Here is a 22,582-nt window from a genome sequence, read left to right as displayed (position 1 = left end):
CAATGAAGACCAACCTATTCTACGAGCGCGCATGCATGCACTGTAAAAACGACTTCCGAACGGCAGTCCCACTTGCACCCTATATTTGTTCATTGTAGCAAATAAAAAAAAAAAGCTTTTGAAGCGAAACTTCAGTTCATTATCTGACTGAACGGACCAGTGCAAGTAATAAAATTTGTCACTTTTCCAGCGCCCTGAAACTGCGTTACAGAAAATATAATCTGCGATGTAGTTCTATGCTAACTAGTACCCATTATCTATTATTTAAGCGGAAGGGTCGATAATGCGGACGTGCTTTGCCGCGGGAAGTTATGAAACATTTCACAATATTAAATAGAGCGCTCGAATCCTACTGGGCAGTCTCAGGAAATGTAAAAATAAAGCAGTGGATGTATACTCTGTAACGGTCTATTCTTCCGCCCCTTAGTACGAGTAGTTGATGAATACTGTCTTCGATAGCTTAGCTGGTGATAGACGCCTGTTAAGACGAATTGTTCGGCTTGTTGGTTCCACATGCTTGAACTCACCACAGCGCGGAAAAAAAAACGAACACGTACGAACAGAAAGACAACACAACTGCGCTAACTTCAACTAATTCATTGCCTCTCGCTGCGCTTACGTATATGAAAATCAGCGCGTGAGCGAGATCAGGTAAATACACAAACTCACGTCGCAATCAAAACAAAAAACTTCCGCCCATTAAGCGGGAACTGCAGTCTGTAATAACATGTGAAACGGTATCCCCGACGGTCCAATTACCAAGAAATGGCATTCACATAAGAAAAAAAAAAAACGTGAGACGTTTCCACGCGCTTCTATTTGTCCTGCAATTTCGCCAGTTTCAACTATTTCTGTCGTGGTCTTCATATGGCGTATACACATAATTGTGGTTTACTCATATAATGGGCCACGCTAGTTACACTGCTTGCAGTCCCCGCAGAGACTGAACCAGTAATATTACTGTGGTGTTTCTTGGGCCTCTCATTTAAACACCTGCAAGTCTAACCGATGTATACGCTCGCCCACCAGGCGAGGGTATTGAATTGACCGCCTTATATGCGCAGGATACAAACCGCTGCTGGTGCCGTATACGAAACAGTTTCCAGCCGCAATGGCGCGGAAGAAATGGCTTTTTTTTTACGATTTAGATAAATTTTTCGGCGCTGAAAAAAAAAAAAACCTGCTTCCACACCTACTCGTTTCGCTATTTTGTAGAGAATGTAGCATAGGCGTAGGGAATTACCGGAACTCTTTTGGTGCGAACTGATTCACCTTCGTTGGCGTTGCTGCATGAATTTTTCAGATCTCTGATCCTGCCTTTTGCCACGTAAATCAAAATCCTTGAGGGGTAGCCTGAGTCCCTGAGCCATGACACCCGATTATAGAAGGCCGTTTCAAGGAGCTACTCGGCACGACTTTGTTCGCATTGCTGAGGCATGACCGAACAGTAGCTCCTTTTACTAACTTCGGGTTCGCTCACCCAAAGGATAGGACGGGTTTGTTTCCTCTTGGCTCGTAGGCCAAACAGACGCGACCAGCAGTAAAATAGAGGTCTAGGTCCTGAAATCACACAGTTTTTGACAAGGGCTTCATGGGTCGAGGTCTATGTCAAGGGCAGGAAATTCACAAAGTACAGGTATAGCGTCGGATGTACATCGCTCAATGCAAGGACCGGTATCATTACACGACGAGGATGTCGTCAGTACACCTGGGTTCGAACCCCGGGCCAGGATGAATTTTTCTTTAACGGCGAAGTTTCTGAGAAAGCTGTATAGCTATTCCTTTGCAGCCGTATGCCTGCGCTTGGGTGGATGCCAATGAGTAATTACTCCTTTATTAAACGTAAGAACTCCCGCTACCTCCGACGCTCCAGTTCGCCGCTTGAGCCTGCCCGGTCGTGCTCCCATTGGAAAGCATCGCTGAGCACGGGCGCGAAGCTACTGCCTTCCCATGCTGCATATGTAGACTTTCCGTCAGTACATGTTCGTGTCTTGTGCGCTGTGGTTAATTCAGGGCTCCTCGTTGGCCGTTGCGTCGTGACAGGTCAGCTCGTGAATATATATTAATAATGAAGGCGCGTGTGAACCTAGCAAATATTGCGCGCATTCTCGTTCAAGCAACGAGGTCCATTCCGTAGGGACTTCTCGCAGTCGACGAGTTAGCACAGCGGAAACTTACTAACGTATAAATACTCCTGACCGGCCAGATGACTGACGCGCATGCGCAATGACAACTATAATGGCTGCCTGCTCAGCATGCGCAACGTCAGGTGCGCGTCTTCATCCGGTCTCTGAGCTTGCGTAACAGGCGCCCGGCCGGTCCGAACTACGTCTACGCTATAGTAAGACTCTTACACACGTCAACAGTGGCGCCACGCTTGCGTCATAGCGTTTGGCTCCCGCACGAAGAACGTCATAGCATCCAGTTTCCTTCTGGGGGACATCGATGAAAATTTTTCCAATCGGACGGGTAAACAAAGGTGCACGAAGCGGCGAATGAGCAAGGAAACAAAGCCAATCGCATTCACGATCGAGCTCGTGGGCTACCGGACTAATAATGTGGCCGAGACGGCGGAATGCTTCTCCGTTGTTAAAGGTGCGACAGAAGTAGGAACACGGCGCCTTTGCACTCTACGTTGGGGTGCGTGGCTTGATTTCCTGTGCCTCGGCCTTGACGACGTCGCTCCCGGAAATAGCGCGCGACAAACGGGGGGCCAAGATCTATTGAGGGGACGGAGGGGGGAAGGGGGGGGGGGGACGAACCCAGTGATTCTCATGAAGACGGAATTATGAGCATATTGATGACCCTTGGCATTGGAACTGTTTCCTCAATCATGATCGGCGATGTTTGGTCGCGCGTATGGCTTTGTTTGGCTTGCACGCGAAAGCGTTTTGGCAGCCGGTGGTGTAGAAAGAAGAAAGTACAAATAAACAGGGAAGGTCACGTTCAAAGGGCACGGAAGAAGCTTCGCACTGTCCGAGCCAATTTTCATCGGAGCATAAAAACAAGCCCCGAACGTGGGGGGCTGTAAGAGGATACGAAGTAAAAAGACTTCCGTTAATGAAGCGAAGGTAATTGATGCCCCAGCTGCCACGTGCGCACGCTGCGCAGAAGCCGAAGCATCTAATGGGCTTCCTTTCGCGCTGGGACCGGTCACGCTTCTAGGTGATCTTGTACCTCCTTGAGAAGCAGAACAAAAGAAAAAAAAACACTCATTTTGTATCATTTGTGACAAGACCGCGCTTTTTTACGCGTTATTGTTGAAGAACACAGGAGATATTCGCGGAAATAGTCTTACATAACCTTTTTTTAGGACTAGCTATCGTGTTTCTCGATGTATATTAAGACTGAGCTATTGTTTCCCTGGCTGCCATAAGTGGATGGAGCACGAGGAGTAAGCTTATTGCTGGCACGGTCCCTTATGTGCGTTCGAACCAGCCATTATAACGAAAGACTCTGGCTAGTACTAAATGTGCTACTCATAACCGGCCACAGAGGAGCCAGCACTGCAGCAAAAATAGCCTCATGGAAGCGTTCTTTTGTCGAAGGAACTATACAATGAAATCAAATCAATTGACATCAGACGAAAGCAATGGCGTTTACGTGGTTGCTAGGATAATGAATGGTAGCTGCACTTTCTTGGTTAAGCGTACAGGCTGTGGTGCATTTGTTATTTAGTTCAACAATATGTCTCGGCGCTTTTCCTTCAGCACAATATTCGATTTTTTGTGTTTTCTTTTCACCCAGTTTAAAGCAACGTGGGACGCTGAAAGCACAGCCCGTCGCACCTTTCTGAGCTCGAAACTATTATCGCTGATGTGCTTCCCTTCTGAAAAGTGCGCCTGAACGAGGCAGTCACCGGACCGAGCGGTGGAGGTCTATAGTGGGATACAACTCAAGAAAGAAGCGGTTTTTCCCTGTCAAAGGACCCCCTTCCAGCCAGTGGCATCGGCCGATTCTCATGAGCCTGCTAGCGCGAAAATGCAGGAAGTGGCCGATAAAAGGGACCCGCCGCGGCGGCTCAGTGGTTAGTTAGGGCGCTCGGCTACTGATCCGGAGTTCCGGGTTCGAACCTGACCGCGGCGGCTGCGTTTTTATGGAGGCAAAACGTTAAGGCGCCCGTGTGCTGTGCGATGTCAGTGCACGTTAAAGATCCCCAGGTGGTCGAAATTATTCCGCAGCCCTCCAATACGGCACCTCTTTGTTCCTTTTATCTCTCACTCCCTCCTTTATCCCTTCCCTTACGGCACGGTTCAGGTGTCCGGCGATATATGAGACAGATACTGCACCATTTCCTTTCCCCCAAAACCAATTATTATTATTATTATTATTATTATTATTATTATTATTATTATTATTATTATTATTATTATTATTATTATTATTATTATTATTATTATTATTATAAAATGGGACAGCTAGTTCCCTCCTTCCATGGTCGGGGACAGTCCCCTTCCTGCATTCTCACGCTATCAAGCGCATGAGAATCGCCCGACGCCATTGGCTGGGAGGGGGGTCATTCGACGGGGAAAAGCCGCTTCTTTCATGAATTGTATCCAGCTATAGAGCAGCTATGTTTTATTCAGGATGCATATGGTTCAAATTCCGGGGATGTCTAGAATCCGCCGCTTTTTTTTTTATTGGATGCAAATGTGTCCGACGTTATTGTAGCTTTTTTTACCTTTCCAAGATAGGCGCCTCCATATTGCTCGCTGACATGCAACGCGTACCTTGCGCTACCACATCCATCGTGCCAGCGCCAGGTGTACGAAGCAGTTCAACAAGTGAATAAGGCTACGCTCAAGTTGGGAAGGCCTGCGTGCATTTAATTATGCTTTGTGCGTGTCTTGGCTGCACCGTTCCACCTCTTGTCTGGACTGCATGCAACGACGTGGTTGGGACCCGGCACGAACGCCGTATAGAGGAAAACGGGATCAGCCAGGGGCAAAGTCTGTTGCAAGCCAGGCGGTCTTCAGTACTCCCAGTTCTCTGAGCGGATAAATCTGGATGAAAAAAAAATGCTTAGCGGTTTAGCATTGCTAAGCACGAAGTACTGTGCGAAAGCACAGTTTTTTTTTTTTTTGTAGGCGGACACCATCGTCACGTACATGAAAGCGCGATCGAGGTGTCCATTGACCCAGGGACCCAGTAATGCATGTCTTCAACTTTTCCATCGTCAATGCCAGTTTACACAATGTATGCCGGCGGGCTATGCTCCAGTGCTGCGTTTCTGCAACAATGTTGCCAACGCCAACGTGTATTGCTGTAGTGCCTTTGTTCTGCCGCAGCGTTGTCCACGCCAACGCATGCAGCGCACATCTCTCTGTCACTACCACCACGTAGCTCAAAGCGCGAATATTAGTTCGATAGTATCATTAGTTGATGAAGAAGACGATGTGAAATGCACAGCGCGAAAGTTAGTTGCAATTCAACACGAGGCGTGTTCGGCGATAGCCTAGTGCTGTCGCGCAGTGGCAAGTGAAGCCGATTTGTTCGCGCCGCCGCGGGTACAAATCCCAGTCGCGGATATTTATTCGATTTATTTTTACCTCTACATTTAACTTGGCACAAACATACAAACATCGCAAGATCTTGCTCGGAGTTTACCCATCGGAATAGTTTCTACTAATATGATAAACTAATATTCACTGAACTCTCTCCCCTCTTTTCCCCGATTTCATTCGATTTGTACGAAGGCATGCTTCTTTCGTCTAATTTTGCCATTGAGAGAGCCATGCTTTCTCGAAGCCTTGCCCGAAAATCCATTTTAAAATGAAAAGGGCTCGGTATGTCTCCGTGTTTTTAACCTTTTTTTTTCCTTTTCGGTACTTTGCAGCAACTCCAGCTAAAAGAAGGCTCGGAGACGCTAAATAAATGGAGCAACGTGAAGGTTCCCATCTACATGTCCTTCCAGCTGTTCAACATCACGAATCCCGAAGAATTCGCGGCCGGCGAGCTGGCGGTCGTCAAGCAGGCTGGCCCGTACGTGTACAGGTGAGCTGTCAAGCATGCAAAAAAATAGAATAGATTTTTTTTGGCCCAACAAAAACACCAACCATAAATGAAGAGAAATCTAAAAAGAAAGGTCCCGATGACCTGCTTTACCTCCTTAAGAAAGCGTTTAAGATTCCTTACTTAAGCACCGGAGAAAGCTACCTGATAATAATGTTCAGACAGTTTTGAATCGAGTTTTTTTTTTTTTGTCTCTCAAATCTGGTCCACCAAGCAGCGCAGAAAAGACATGGACAAAAAAAAAAAAAGACTGGGACGTTTCGTTGTTTCGCCGATCATGAATTACGAATAAGCCTGGACATCTTTCCCAGATCTGATAGCTGAAAGGATTTACTGATCCTAAAGTTAAAACTCAAACTAGCATTAAGATCGAAAACTCGGGCTCAGTATAGCGTAATTGCAATGATGTTGCAAGTGGACTACGCCATGGTTATGTTCTTTTCCTTGCACACACTGTGGACTCGGCGAGTGAAGTGAACATTGCAGAAATAAACATACTCTCGCCAAAATTTCTGAAAAAAGGAAACACGACGTTTCAGGGCCCGTAGGGGTCCCTCGATCACAAAGAGCGCCGCATGGAACGACGGCAGCTTAAATACGGTTAAAATTGCATAGTGTCTGACTGTATATCTCTGGAAGATTTCCACATGTCCTGTTAAAGCGGTAACCGCATGAGGCGATATTCCTTCGCGATACGTCGCGCGATGACGCCGCCGTCGCCCATCGCTGCCGCTGGCGCAAACCGCACGAAGCGACGGGACTCGGCGTCGGAGCGGCACGTTTTCAGTGTTGCTCGATTGCGGCAGCTTCAGCGTTCAGTCATTTTGCGTTAATTAACGCGTAGAACGACGCTCTTAAGGCTTCATACAAGATAAAACACAATAAAAACATTGAAAAAATATATTTAGGTAATAATTTTATATTTAGTCTACACAAAGTCACGTGACGCAGAAAAGTGCGCCCGAGGGACGCTGCGATGAGGCGCCAGGCGACATTCCTGCGCTCTTGCGACTTATAGTGCGTGTAGGACATACCCACAACACCCTTTACTTTTGAACTTCATTAATGAGCATTTCATTAAATTCTTGCATGGCTGCCATGGTGAGAGATGAGTCGGCTGTTGCTCCGCGGAAAGCCTGCTGAAAAAAAAAATCGACTTTCGCGCGCAAGGCGGATCGGAAGTTACTCACCCGCAAGGCCTACCGTCATTGGCTAGTCTCGCACGGCACTTCGGGCGATGGGCGAAATTTTTTGCAAACCCAGAATCTGGGCGACGCGATGAGCGACAGTGCTTCGGCGGCCTTCAGCCCATCGCGCGATGCCATCGCGCGGCGTGTCGCCGCGAATTTTCGCCTCATGCGGTTACTGCTTAAGAGCGTGCTTCGTGTTATGTATATGAAAAGATTCTAAAAGAAGGCGCGATGATAAGTTTGTCTCTGTGGCAATGACTGATGCTTTGTCCCAATAAATGGTGTGTCCCGTTGATACGCTGTGTTCCGCCAAAGCATTAGATGTGGTAACTACACCTGTAGCACGGGTGTGGTAACTACACCTGTAGTACAGGTCTGGTAACTACACCTGTAGTTGCGTCGCATAACAGCCACTGCAGACGCAAAATCATTAGCGAACTGCAGCCTCGCATCCTTACAGCACTGTGAGCCGCACAACGCACTCTTAAAAATATGGAATCTTTTTTTTTTCCTTCTGAGCAGCCTTGACGCACGAAACGCACCCCATCTCTTATCGAAGTTCGATATCATTGCAGGAATGAAAGATCGTTTTTCCTCCCGTTCGCCGAAAGGCGATGTGCAAAAGAATTCCCTGCACGGCCGTCGCTCACAGCCGTGTTTTTTGGTCACGCACGAGTGCCGAAGGCTGCCGTGTGGACGGGTGTACGCGCGTCGAATGCCGTGACTGATGAGCGCGCAAACTTCTGCACGAACCGATGGCGCGGCTCACGTTGAATAATTAAGCGCGCTATACTCTGGTATACCACAGCGGCAGTCGTCAAATACCGAGCAGCGCGCGCTCTTGTGTCTGACTCGTGCAGTACCAGCGCCACGTACCGGTGACCATAAATTTATAGCTCCGCGCTGCACTCGCGGAAGCGTGCAAGAGGCACCGGTGGTCTACATTTACAAACGCATTGAAGTTTCAGCAGCACGCCATTTCTGCTTCAGCGAAGGATAAAAATGTAGAGAGAAAGAAATAAAAATAAAGGTAGAGAGAAAGAAGAAAGGATATATAGAAGGTAACGAAAACTAAGCAACCGAGAGGGGGAAAAAACGAAGCAACAGAGAGAAAGAAAGTTTTGCGCACATATCTCCACACAGCGTTGTTGCCCACGTCCTCAAACAGAGGCAGGTGAATTAATGCAGTCTTGCACCATAAGTTCGGACCCAGCGGAGCGAAGAGAATATCGTTCCACAAGCCTCGTCATCGTCTACACCGAAGCAGCAAGCAGGAGCTGTGCGGCGGACCAAGTGTGACTTATCTCCATCGTGCAACTTTTTCTGCTTCCTCTGGGCTCACTTTGTCTCTCCCCGTGGCAGTTACGAGCCTGCTTGTCGCTACTCCGCGCTTACACTCGACCTTGAAAGGAAGCCCGTGGTTGGCCAATACACTTTGCTACGCCAGTTGGCTTTTGACAGGCGACGCAGTGTTCGTTCCTTTGCCTCGTTTCTCAAAATTTTGAAACAGCATCCCGGGCCGTCGATTGCGGCATTGTAAGTTGGCGTTAATGAAGAGCAGAGCAGAGAGGAAAGTGTACGGTGTCTGCTTAAATGGTTGCAGGCACAAACACATCGCTAAATAAAGGCAAGACGTGGGTAGCATATTTCTTGGTGTGACGGCTATTGGAGCATTGCGTTTAAGGGAATCCCCCAAGGTGAAATAGATTCATGTATCGGTCCAGGGCTCGATATCTCCAACGAGGACGTATTACTGCCCTATTACTGTCCTATTACGATGGGCATTGCTTCAGAACACACCTTACCGTTAGCCAAGGCTGCTCAGAGGCGTGCTCTGACACGAAGGATAAAATATGAGGCAACGGGACGGTTTCCATTGGCACCAAACTAGAGGCTAAATACGCAGTGCTGCTTTTGCGTGTCTGCACGTGAGATCGACTCTCGACTGGTCAGAGCACGAACGGCGGTCTGCCACGACAACTAACGGGGAAAAAAGTCAAAGCTCCCGCCAATCACGATCGGGAGCCGCTCTTCAAAAAGATTCCGTTCCATAATTATTCTGTCGCCCATCTGCTGTTGGTAGCTGCTGCCAGGGAAGCCAGTGCTGATAGCTGGCAGGCGATGCCATTCGCCGGCCTTCCGGTATCAAATACAGAGCTTAGCAATGACAATAAGGCGTAATAATAGTTTGAGAAATGAATCTCCAGAAATTGCAGTCCCTGATGTTATGTACAAATAGATTTATCGATGCGCTCCTAGTAATAAGACATATTAAGCCCATGCATTCTTCTATCAAGCTCTTTAGAAGGTAGTTTTTGACATGGTATGAAGGTCTAGATGTCTCTGCGCTTTACTCCAACGGAACCACTGTTCGTAGGCGATAGCTCGATGCTCATAGAACACAGTTGTCATAATTGAGTCTTCAGTGCAGATGTTGTGAAGGCTAAATTTCGCTTTGGTGCAGCGCACTTGACCCAACCATTTGCAGCGAACTGCGTGGCGAAGCCATCAAAAAATGAAGCGGACTTTCTTATGACTTGATGGATGCATACACCGTGTGTGCACTACAATTTATCTCTCGATCATGTCATCGACAGCTTTAGTCGGCACTTGACACTCTGACTGGATCAGTGTCATATTGGCTCGCATAATGCTTTGAGAATGTGAATGCCTGCAATGAAAAAAGCAAGTTGCTTGGCAGTTAGTGTAGGTTGTCGCTGTGCCGGGCAAGCAGAGAATTTAAAAACAAAATCAATATGGACCACATGCTTCTTCAAGGTTTCTTAAGCGGGTTTCCGTTTCCAGGCTACCTTATCGCGACCATATCAAAGATAAAGGATGTCACCTGCGAGCAAGTAGAAATTCGAGTAGACGAAAACAATTTTTCTCGTCACACTTAACGAGCTGCCCGAGAAGCGCAGTCACCGCGCTTCATCGGAGTGAAATACAAAAATACCCATGTGCTATGTGACGTCACTGCAAGTAGTCAAAATTAATCCAAAGCCCCTTACTCCGGCGTTTCACAGGCCATGCGACGCTTCGGGACATTGAACCCCGCGTACCACATTTCGTCTTGCCATCCCAGAAGGCAGCAGTTCAATATCAGACAATGCAGGCACGTTCTCTTAAGTGGTCTGTGCGTCGCAGGTATCAGCACAGTAAGAGTGGAGGCATATCCCCTTGACACGTTTGTGATAAAGAAAAAAGCATTTCTGAGGCACTCGCTGCTGTCCAAAACACTGAATTTGCGGGCACGTACCTCGCGTGCAGAACTCTTCCTGCTTTTACAAGCAAACAGTTGATTTAAACCTTGACTGCAAGGTACAGGCGGTAATCCACGCGCTAAGAAAAAAAAAATGTCTGCGTAGTAACGTTATGTAATGCAGGTACGAAAGGGATCATATCTTTCAGCGCCATGCCAGCGCTACACAAGCGCACGTACGCGTTTGGTGCAGTCGTAAACGAAATAAACCCACGGACTTATCTTTAAGCATCATAGCTCTACGCGAAGCCTAGTTGTGGACGGCCCTTGGACCTTGATTGTTTCCGTCTCTCCGAGTGAGATTCCCCAGATATACAGTCGATGGTGCCCTCCATAGATAAGGAGGCAGACAAAGGAGCGCTCACACTGCCCTGCCAGGTGAGAGCTGAGACTGTGCGGAAACGCGGGTGATAAGAAGCGGCATTGTGTTCCGTAAGAGCTCAGTTATCTCCGTTTCTGCTTCTATCGACCCGGATATCGAAAGGCAGCGTGACCTTGTGACGGTAGCCGACCGTGATACGCCTAAGGAAGCACGTCTGTTATCGATACACGTTGTCAAGAAATCACTCGTAGCCTTCTGCATCGCACTCATAACAATCCTTCCTGCGTTACACATCGCTCGTTACTACTGCTTCCAGAGAACAGCTCGAGCTTGAAAAGAGCCGGGGGAGCTCCAAATGGAATTTCTTGAGGATAACACATGGGACAAATAGTTTGTTACGAGCCAGAACTGTCCTCGCTCTATACGATGCATGGCGTGTCGAAGCGGAGGCTTCCTGCTTAATTCCAATCGCAACAGCGCTCCTTAACTCGCACCGGAACTTAAGTTCACGGGTGCCTTTATATTTCGCCTTCATAGAAATCCGGCTGTGCGCGCCCGGAATCTAGCTAGCCTGCAACCTCGTCTTCAGTAGCTGAACGCCATATGACCACTCAGGCAACGCGACGGGTATTAAGGAAAACAACAGCGCGGCCGTGACACCCGTGCAGAGGCCGCTAAACGAGAACGTCGTTTTCGCCCCGGTATGCACGGGGTAATCGTTACGAATTGCGTGTCCGGGACATGACGAGACAGCCGGCGGCTCTTGCAGGGGCGCTCGGACGCGTCTCATTACGCGAACGTAACATGCCCCGCTGCCTACGGAGGTAACTCGACTCAGCCCTTTTTTCCTGATGAAATGCGTGCACAGATGTGCAGGGGAACTCAGGGCCACCGAGCACAGGTGGCCGGTAGCGCGTGCGGCGCCGGGAAGGGTCCGAAGCCATCGGACGGTTCTTTCTGTATTTCCCGCCATAACGCGTTTCCCGTTAAGCGATCACACGCAGTTGCGGAAAGAGGAGATGAAAGAAAAGAAATGTAACGAATGAGAGGAGGAAGAAAAGGAAGAAGAGAGAAGACAGGCAAAGATGGAAAAAAAGCAAGGAAATGCCGCTCGAAAAGTGATCGCGCGTGTCCGATTGCTTCACGTGCTCACAGGCCGCGGCGCATGGCGCGACATTCCCGACGCGTGCATCCGGCTCATCTCGTGTTGCGTCGCCATTGTCTCTCGCAGGGAGTACCGGAAAAAGGAGATCCAGGGCTTCGACAAGGAGCGCAACACGGTGCAGTATTACGACCGCAAGAGTTTCGTGTTCGAGCCGTCCATGTCGGCTGGCACAGAGGACGACGTGGTCAACGTCATCAACGTGCCCGTCGTGGTGCGTGACGTCACGCTGCATGCTTGCCTCGCTAGATATACTGCGCAAAGCACGCCACTATGTGCACAGAGCCACGCTTTTACTGTGATTTAATGTCACTCTGGTGTGAACACGAACCCAACAGCAGCTTTTATGGCTGTAGAAGCCTTGTTTATGAAGGGATATACAGAAGGGATATTTACAAATTCTCCCACACTTCCTTTGTATAGTGCACGCCTTGCTGCAAAAAAAGCGGACATAAAGCAGTATAATTCTGATATGCAAAACAGGCGCGCACAGTGGGAAGAGTTAAAGAGAAAAACTTGCGAGATATTTAGCTGGTTAAAAATAAGGTTTCTGTTTACAAAGCAGGCAAGGGGTAGCGCCACCTGAATAATTCAACTAGTTCCCCGAAGGTCTCAGGTTCTCATGTAGCGTTCCTGTTAGAGGATGTCATCAAGTTGCCTATCAAATTTACTTATACGTGGCTTGCGCAGTTATGTTCAAAGGTAGTTGTGTTTCGATGTGTGAAATGCATCGTAAGGAACATCCTCTAAGAAGGTGGAAAGGGAAGTATTGAATCAAAGGGAATGGAAGCCGATGCATTCTATCCACATTCCCCCCTCCTCCCCCATACGTTGTGAGTTAACATAATACTGTTGATTTAAAAAGAGGAACAAGAACAATGACTTGACGAGAGCTGCTCGTTCCTGCGTCAGGAAATGTAATCAGATCTGCAGGTTATCAAACAGTGGTGAGACGTAAGTAGCTTCACTTGAATATTGAGCAGACAAGAAAAGGGGAGATCAGGGGCTCTCGATCGACAACAACAAAAAAAACATCTTCGAAGTAAAGGAAAGCACAGATACATTTGTGGTTCACAGAAGTACAATAAGTGATTAATCATTCTTTAAACAGTACTATATGAGACAATTTGACAGGAAGAGAAAGAAAGGACAATCGGCCACCGGTGGGCACTCGAACCCGGGTAGTCCACATCTCATGTGTAGCCATATTATATTATTTAATTCCTTAGTGATTACCATGTCCAACATTCTCGGACAAAAATTTTGAAAATTAGAAAATTGTAAAATACCGCTACGGAAATAGTGACGGTAATGATCCATTCTTCTCATATGTAGCAAAACTTTTCCTTTAAAGTGTTTCCATAAAAAAGTGTTGCCATAAAAAATCAACGGGGAAAGCTTTTGACGATAGCAAAAACGTTAATAGAAAGAAATGCAATACTGCCGACGGGAGGTCTGCGGATATATTGATTGCTATAGCGAAATCTTACATTATATGAAAAATTGAGTTCATAAGCAGCTTCCCGCTCAAAAAATGCTTTTGTCCAGAATTTTTTGGGTATGTCATTTACTTTTCTAAAAAAAAGTTAAACTGGTATTTCGTCATGCTTTCCTTGGTTTCAAATACTGTTGGCTTCTTTCGTGTATGTGCCCTAATCTTCTTCTAATAATGTTGGCTTTTCTTTTTTTTGTGTGTATACCCCAACGTTCTCCTAATACTGTTGGCTTCTTTCGTGTATATGCCCTAACGTTCCCCTCATGACTCCTATTCCAATCTTCGTGAGTGAGGCTAAAACTACGCGGCTCGTGGTTAAAGCCGCGTGGTTAATATATGGTACCTGACACTGCACTTAACTCCGACTGGTTCGCAGGCGATCGCCGCACTGACCGGCAAGAAGGTTCCCGAGGTGGCCGCTCCGCTTATCATGCCCATCCTGGACTCGATGATGCGCAAGCACAACGAGACACTGGCCACGCCACGCAGCGTGCGCGAGATGCTGTTCGGCGGATACCAGGTGGGGCTCATGCGGGACCTGATCCGCCTGGCCAAGGCCTTCCTGCCCAAGCTGGAGAACCCGCTCAAGAATAACACCTTCGGGCTATTCTTCGAGGTGAGCTGAGCGCCGAGCATGAAGGTGTACAAAAGGGCGAGCGAAGTTCCAACCAAAATATTTCTCGCACTTATTGAATGTGTTTTATTCTGTATGCATGACCCAATAGACACCTTTGGCATACCATGTACCGTGTTACTGTTACCGTCAGTGGGGTACCGGGAGCTCGCTCACCGCTAGTGCGCACGCGCTGATTGGTCACCATGCGGCAGGCGTCCGCGCAGCTGCCGGTGGCGCCATCTGGCGCCCTCAAGGTGATCTGCGCATGCGCACTGATGACACGCGGGCTTTCGGTATTCCGGGAACGATAACACGGCACACGGAATGCTAATTTCTCTAATATTACCCCCCCCCCCCCCCCTTATGGCATCCTGACAAGGACTGCACTTATAAACTCCCTTCTCTCCCCGCCCTCCTCTGTATTGTCTGCGACATTTCAAACATTGAAAACACGACGACTACATGGTATACACTGAACTGCGTATTGTTGTCTGGAGGCCGGGCTCCTTTTTTCTTTTTACGCCTCCGTGAAGGGATCAATTATTTCAGGGATTGTTCAGAATGTAGCGTATGGAAGACAACCACCTTTTACCTGGTTTTGTAACAATGGTGTTCTAAATCCCGCCACTGTGAACAGTGAAGCGTGCAACGCTGGTTATGGCACAAGAAGAAAAGGTGACACATTCATGTTTTTGCGCTTAACGGCTGCGAATAGAGGGAGTACTACAGCTCTTTTCCGGGCTCGTGAGGGGAGTGCCATATGCATAGGCCGCGCAGTGCGCACAAAGGCAACAGTTGCCGAGTTTGGAAGTTTAAACTTTGACCTGCCTCTTGCGAATAGTGTAGTACAACGAGCTTAAGCACTGCCACGACGATGTTCGGCACCAGAAAAAGGAAGACCAGGAACAAAGCGGTGTTGTTTTTGAGCGCACATCTTGCATACATCGCTTCCCTGTGTGCTGATTTTTACGGCCGGCACAGCTGTCACGTTTCCGGTATAACTGGATGCGGTTTGTGTTGTTGGTGAAAGTTTGCGAACTCATATCAAACGCTAAGGGGCGAACTGACCCTCATGCTTATCCAATATCTTCCGGGCTGGCTCGCGGAAGGAACATTAGTCACGTTGACAGACGAACAAAAAGTGACGGTTACTTCGCGACCTCCAAAAGCGCCAAACGAAACACCCCCACTTCTATCGAACGGGTCAAACGCGCTGGCCTTTAGAGACAGCCGGGAAGGTTGCGCTGGCACTGAAGGAGGTCGCCGCAGTTCAGGCCTTGTGTACGAGCATAGCGTAAGGGCGAGACACAGGCAGTGGAAATTTCAGGGCCTGCGATTTCCCGCTCGTGGCAGGTTCCATTGGCTCTCGGCGCTTACATATGCGAGGGCCTCGTGACAGGGGAGGTCGAATCGGGCGAGCGCGCGGATTCGGTACCTTGGCTAATCCGGCACCGCTGGCGCAACCGCCACCCTCGAACGTCTCAGCGGGTGTCTCCTGGCGGTGCAGCCGCGTCATTCGTCGGAGGGAATGTATTACGACGGGGGCCGATTCCACGCTCGGTCGTCCCTGAACAGCGGTCGGCTGTGACGATCGCCGCCGAATCGCCCTTGAAGCGCGCGCCACGAAGGTTGCGCGCCCAAAGGATGCGCCACCCGGCGCTTACCTTTTGTGGTGACGCGTTTCCGAGACACAGCTCGCGAAGCTCGCAGAGTGAGGACTCTATCTGGCGCCTATTAATGCGGGGGACAGGCAGCGACAACCCGTAATTGATGTTACGTACTGTATAGCGGCAAAGGCTGTCTCTTAAGTGTCGAGCTTAAATGCTGCACATCTCTGGTAGAGCGTTTAGAGATTCGCATTGTTCGCATATATAGGCGGCTGCCTTGCAAGATATGCTAGCTGAACGCTATGCAGTACAATGATGAGGTTAATAGGAAAAAGAAAAGGCACAATAATAAGTGAGGGGAAGCCGTACACATACGGTCTAACGCGATTTGAAGGTGACGTCACTTCAGGCTTAACCCACTCGGATGAAACTCCTATAACACGGTTTATTTTTGCAAGAAAGCTGCAATGAATGCATGAGCTTAGCTAGCCGAAGGATTCCTGTAAGAGGGTTTCAAATTGGGCTAGTCGATAGTTAACATGGTCAAACATAATTGCGCTTTTGGACTGACTTGGCAGAACACGGGGACGACACAAACAATGGTTCCGCACCAGTGTTTGTGTCGCCCCTGTGTTCTTCCAAGTCAGTCCAAAAGCGCAGTTATGTTTCACCATGATTCCTGTATCCTGCACAGTCTTGTTGGGTGCGGACTAAGTGCCCGTCACGTCAGGAAAAAAACTCTTGGTCGGTTTCAGCTGGAACGAACGTGATTACTTTCAAATCGCGTTAGACTGTACAACCTAGCCTTGTCCACGAGCATAGGCTGTGTGCGCAAAGAACTGCCCGACAACAGTGAGGCAGCATATATGCTTACGGGCTTGCCTCGATAAATTGAAAGTTGTGTCAACTCCCTCCCCTTCGAAACAATTTTTTTCCCCAACCATTTCATTTTCGATCATGCAACGTATAGCTACTCTTCCAGCGGTGTGCAAACGAAATCGTTTTGCGGCGACCGAGTACCGACATCCGTGCTCAACCCCGTTAGACGAAGCCACGTGCTATACGTGCGCTTGGCGGGTCATGCCGTGTCTTCCATTTTTTGTGCGCACATATTGCTGCCGCCGATAAGGTTTCACTTGTTTCAGTTAGGATGCTCATTTTCCTCGCTCGAAGCAAGGGTCCTATGCCACGCTGGCCTTCCCCGCGACATTCCTGTTTTTCAGCTTTGGCGAGCGTGGATTGCCGGGAGCGATCAGGTTCGACCCGCGTCGGTTACGAAACGTGCGCACTAACGGCGGTTGTTCGCCCGCACATAAAGCTGTCGCAAGTGCCGGTCACGTGGCTTCGCCCTCTAATGCCGCCAGTACTTCCCCCATTATGCGATTGCCACTGTTTCTATGGCCGTAAGCGTCCCTGGCGGTAGCGGCACTGCCACGTCGAGCTGCACTTCCTCCTGCGACCTCCATCTTCTATTACTCTTGCACTGGTGCAGCCAGAAAGCGTTGTAACCACGCAATAGAGAGGAAGGCAGACAGGAAAGTGAAACGAGCATGCTAAGAGTGTACGCACAGAGATGTTCAAGAAAAACCCCAATTACGTCATAAGCAAACAAAAGAAATTCCTCCGAAGGTGCGGGGTATTGAACCAAGGACACTGAGATTGCGAGTTCAGCACGCAACCCATAGGATACAAAACCGCGTTGTTTCTTGGCGAATAAAGTGAACGGAGTGCATGCTTTGCCTCGCGACACTACTCTAATGAGTAGATGTGTCGTTAGAAAGGGAGCGAAAAATATAAATTAAAAAATTAATGCTTTCGCCTTCAAAGCATGTAAGTGGACTTACGTGCCCTCCGTGATCTCTTTAAAAGGCAGGACGCATTGCCGGCGCATTTTCTTTCCAGCGTTTCTGTTGACAGTGGCGGCTAATTGCGCTCTTCTACTAAGTTCTTATAATGTTTGATGTGTGTGGCGTTGATATCTATTCGCACTTGCTGTGATTGACATGCATCAGTTTTCTGACTGATGTCCCAACTGTTGGAAGTTCTGAATGATGTATATGGAACCAGAAGAAAGTGGAAGCTTCAAATAAATTCGATTTTTTTTTACATCAGCGTTCACGTCGCAGTTGTTTAAAAATGTTTATTTTTTGAAAGGACCCCAACCGTATTGAAATACAACGCAAAGACTCAGAACACATGCAACTTCTGTCAGCAACATTCGTTGTAGTTTGCTTGCTGTTTTCCAAATAAGATGGTGCAAAAAGTACCTAGTTTGCCATCGTCTACTCTCGCCAGCGTTCTCACTAATGAAATTACAAAAATAAAAGTTTTCATGCTGACTTTAGTCGAGTTCATAAATTATTAATGCGTTTCTCGTTGTTAAGCGTTGATAGCTCGCGCCTCGGCATACGCAAACCTATGTGTTCCACGTCGGAATCAGTCGCACGTATAAGGGTCGATATGCAGCTCCACAAAAGAACTCAACACGCAGGTATCGTAATGGAGTCTCTCGTATCTTCACTCTCTCCGCCAGAGGAACAACAGCCACGACGGCCTGTACTCGGTGTACACCGGTGAAGACGACCCCGCGAAGTTCGCCAAGCTGGAACAGTGGAACAACCTGAGGTGCGGCCGCCGACCGGAGTTTTACTTTGTGTTCACTTGGTGTCGCTTGTGCTGTCTTGATTTGTATGTGGCGGTATGTGGCGTAGGGAGGCTAGCTCTGGGAGCACATGGCAATACACCAAATCAGGGGGTATAGGGTGATATGGGATGGGCGTCGTTCGAGAGCAGAGAAGCTAGCAGTAAGATAGCATTTGAGGAGCGATTGAGAAAAATGGGGGAAAAGCAGTGGGCTAGGAAAGTTTTCAGATACCTGTACGTAAGGAATGTTGATACGAAATGGAGAAAGCGAACTAGAAAATTGACAAGCAATTATCTGGACAGCAGTAGGGGGGCAAATCAGCAATTATCGGTTAAGAAAAAGGTTAAATAATACAGAAACAGAGGCAGCTCTGTGGAAAACAGGGTTGCTGACGAAATCAGCACTGGGAACATGCAGGATTTTTAAGCAGGAAATTGCCAAAGAAGGGAAGCTCTTTGTTGTTTGAGCCCTGGACGGGAGTTTTGCGGACTAAGACATATAGAGTCAGGTACCACGAGATAGACACGTTGTGCGCTGCGTGCGGAGAGGAGGAGGAAACGGCTGAACACTTGATACTTTTCTGTAGAGGGCTTCACCCTACAGTGGAAAGCAGCGGGGCTGATTTTTCCAAGGCGTTGGGGTTTAGGGACATTGAAGGGAAAGTAGATTTTAAGCGGGTAGAAGTAACCAAGCGAAGGTTATCTGATTGGTGGCTAAAATCAAGACAAGAGTAAAAATTTCACAAGTCATGGCTAGGTGGCTTGAGCCATCGCCCGATTTAAAGGGTTCAGCCGTATCCATCTATCTATCTATCCATCCATTTGTAGCGGGCTGCTTCAAAGCGCCACGTAGCCAAGGGCCTTGGAACGCACCCAGCGGTATTTTGAAGTGTTTTTGTCGCCTTGCGGGCGTACGGGCAGCGACAGGATGAAACGGAGCAAGCAGCGGATTTACGTGCCTTTTTGGGCGTTGCCTGTATGATATTGGCAGGCATCTCAAGTGCCAGCAGATCGGTATCGCCTCTAGCGTTCGGCGTATAGACGCACACTGTTTTTTGATTTCAGTTGAGGCCGACAAGAATGCCCTCAGAACAGAGGGGCGTTCTCCTTTTCCTTCTGGTCATGCCTGGAGGTTATGACGCCGCCAGAAGAAAAATCTGTGCGCTTTGGGGAAAAAAAACTAATACATAGTAAAAAAAAAAAATTACTGAGATATGACTTCTAGAAAGCGTCCAAGCGTAAGCTTTCCGTTCGTAAGATATGTGCAATCATTAGAAAATTTATGTCACGTAAGCTTTGCGGCTTGCTGGAAATTATTGCTTGAAGTGGATATTTGGAGAGAACACAAATGCCTAGTACTCTTTCCGGAGCTAAAGAGGGCACTCGTATGGCGTTGAAATTGAGCGCAATGTTTTCTTTATGGAATTTTAATGCGAATTGTGAGAAATCGTGCATTAATTTTTGTGAAGAGCGCTTCCTACGTCAACGCCATGCAGTCTTTGTCACGAAAACTTGGTTTGAGTAACGCGAAGCAAGACGACGACGTTAGAGTAAAACCAACACGCACTCGCTACCCGAGTGCCAGTAACGCCACTTCTTGGCTGCTTGCGTTGATTTCATTTCTTCGTTTTAATTTGTTCGAGCCAGAAAAACGTGAAGTTTAAACTATATGCCAATATAAACATTGCTCTGTAATATTAGTGATGCTTGGTAGAGCACCTCGTAGAAACTGTCGCTCCTACTCGAGATTGCCGTTAACAAAGCATGTACTATGCAGGAATCTCACCTATTGGGCGGGCCCTACATGCAACATGATCAACGGAACAGGTGAGGAGCCGCTGCTGTAAATTTGGTTTCAGCATTTATTTATTTATTTTTTGCTGCGGTATGAGCTTCACTGTGATTTTCTGACTATATAAAAACTGTGCCTTTGGTGAAGTATCTCGCAGATTATCACTGTGAGTCACATCCTCATTAAAGTTTAGGCCCTCTAGTGCTCTACAAAGGCAATGATTTATATATCTTTCAGGGAACCGACAGCAGCGAAGTTTATATTTGTTATCAATTTTCTTTGTGTATACCGCGCACACTATATATGTGCAATCATTGTGAAAAACTCGGGCTCTTTAGTCGATGGGGAGTGCAGTCAGCCAATAACGACAGGTGTGTGTGAGGCCAAACGTTTATATGGGTTCATGGAGCGGTTATTACAGCTCGAGTTTTACGGATGGAAGCCACTCTTGCGATGTGCGCACGCAGTGAGCTGATAACGCCTGTGAATTAAATCTCGAGGCTGTTTTCCAGCGCAGCCGTTGAAGCGCTGCGCGAAATCTTTTTCTTAGAAACGAAGTTCGTATTTCTTTTGATAACTTGATTATCTGCCCCCGCGAGAGTTTCTAGTTAAACTAAGTTAGCATTGAAAATTGAAAAAAAAGGGGGTTGTGTCTTCTCATTTTTTTGTTTCTCCAACAGACGGAGGCCAATTCCCGCCATTCATCTCTAAGGACAGCACGCTGTACGTGTTCTCAACTGATCTGTGCCGGTAAGTGAAACTAGGAAAGTGTTCCTAGAGAACAGTGCTTCAGTGATGCTTCAAAAAAAAAAAGTTTGACAACTAAGCTTTATTAACATGAAAAAAATAATACAGACGAAGGTAATGTTTTATTTACTCAGTGAACCAATAGCTGACTTCAGTAAGACATCTTAAGCTAATTACGTCAATGTTCACCTCTGAGGCGCTCATTGCTGTTTGTTCAAGCATGTCGGAGGTATCAGGCCTTCACAACGTCAGATTGGGTGTGTCAGTATTTATCTCTATAGTCGGATACAACTCAAGAACGAAGCGACTTTTCCCCGTAAAATGACCCACTTCCAGCCAATGGCGTCGGTCGATTCTAATGAACCTGCTAGCCTGACAATAATAATGTACAAAATAATGTACTTTTCGTATTACTAAATGGGAAGAGCAGTACCAGACTTACAGGATAAATGTCAGATGCTTGTTCGGCGGATATGGCTGGAAGGAGTAACGTGAACAAGTTTTATTCTCGGCACGCCAAGATATACGCAAGATAGACCGCATAATCAGCATAGTACGTCCCTATAAGGTCGTCCTGAGTAATTAGCAGGGTGTGCTTAATAAATCAGGCCAGCTGAGGCGAGCCAAAAGGCGGGGAGAACGCGGCGGCTGTAACACGTACGTGGCACTCTGCAGCTATGTATATAGGTCAAGGACTGCTTGGAATTTTCCCACTCGTGGTCGTCTAGTCGCAGGCTCTGTAGATGAACTTTCAGCGATCGTCAAGGCCGGTGACTTCCGAAATATTCGCGGTTCTTTTCAACAGCGCCGGGATGTGCCGTCATGTGATGCACGGTCGAAATCCAGCAATCGCAGCGGGAGTTGTGAGCATTCCCAGCTTTGCTGAGGTTCAGGTTGAGGCTGTTGTTAGCCTTGGAGTTTTACTGCGGGAAATTGCTCCGTTGTGGCAAAACTCTGCAGAAATATTGAATTAAGGCGGACCGCTCGTGGCACATTTGTATGTCCAAGCATGCTACGATGCTCGAGCAGTTACGCAATCCGGGCAACGGAACATACGAATTCACGTGCCTGGTGCAGGGAGCGCACTAGCGGCAACACTCTGTCGACCACATGTCATCACCCTTCGTTGTTTCGCGCTCCTGTGGCACATTCAAGGGGCACAGGCGACAGACAGAAGTTGGCCTGCATCGATCGACAGAGTACCGTGTTCTAATCACAGAGACCACTCTCACTGAAAACGAAGCTTCTATAGGCTAGGAGAGAACGCAAAACCAAATACAGGTGTCGCCCTCACCGGCCGTTTTCGCAACTAAAGTGCGTGCGTCGACGTTGATTTATCGCGGATCCCAGAGGCTATGCTACAGCGCCATTAACTTTAAAGCTGTGACAATCCGTCCTTTCCGGTAAAGACGTCAAGAGTTTGAATCGACTGGCGGGATTATTTTTAAATCCGATTTTCTCGGCGATATAAGCGCCTTTTGTTGCCGGTCAACACGCTCAGAAAGAGCCGCGCAGTCAATTTATCACCGAGACCAACAACTGCACGAAGTTGTCCCCCTTCAATAAATGGTGCGTCTCGGCACCGCTAACCAAGTGAACCAGAAAGAGCAGCAAGATAGTTTGGCACTGCCCGGAAATGACGTGCCCTGAAATACGGGGCAACTTCCACGAAAAAGAGGAGGGGAGCACAAAAAATGTAAACAGCAGTAAGTCTCGCGGGCAGCGGACCACGAA

At 47.9% G+C, this 22,582-nt stretch overlaps 1 protein-coding gene across 2 annotated transcripts in view; it reads left to right on the top strand.

The window, feature by feature from the left end:
* The window catches only part of LOC144128838 (lysosome membrane protein 2-like), a 74,836-nt gene that overhangs the window by 40,581 nt on the left and 11,673 nt on the right, over positions 1 to 22,582 (top strand). For both annotated transcript variants that reach the window (XM_077662598.1, XM_077662596.1), the window contains exons 2-7: positions 5,837 to 5,994; positions 12,018 to 12,162; positions 13,820 to 14,059; positions 18,200 to 18,291; positions 20,087 to 20,136; positions 20,782 to 20,851. In XM_077662598.1, coding sequence (XP_077518724.1) covers positions 5,837 to 5,994; positions 12,018 to 12,162; positions 13,820 to 14,059; positions 18,200 to 18,291; positions 20,087 to 20,136; positions 20,782 to 20,851 — 755 coding nt within the window. The remainder of the gene's footprint in view (positions 1 to 5,836; positions 5,995 to 12,017; positions 12,163 to 13,819; positions 14,060 to 18,199; positions 18,292 to 20,086; positions 20,137 to 20,781; positions 20,852 to 22,582) is intronic.

This window comes from Amblyomma americanum, chromosome 4, assembly GCF_052857255.1.
Source record: "Amblyomma americanum isolate KBUSLIRL-KWMA chromosome 4, ASM5285725v1, whole genome shotgun sequence".
NCBI lineage: Eukaryota > Metazoa > Arthropoda > Arachnida > Ixodida > Ixodidae > Amblyomma > Amblyomma americanum.
The sequence above is the reverse complement of the archived record's forward strand: the minus strand, read 5'-3'. Positions and strand labels throughout refer to the sequence as shown.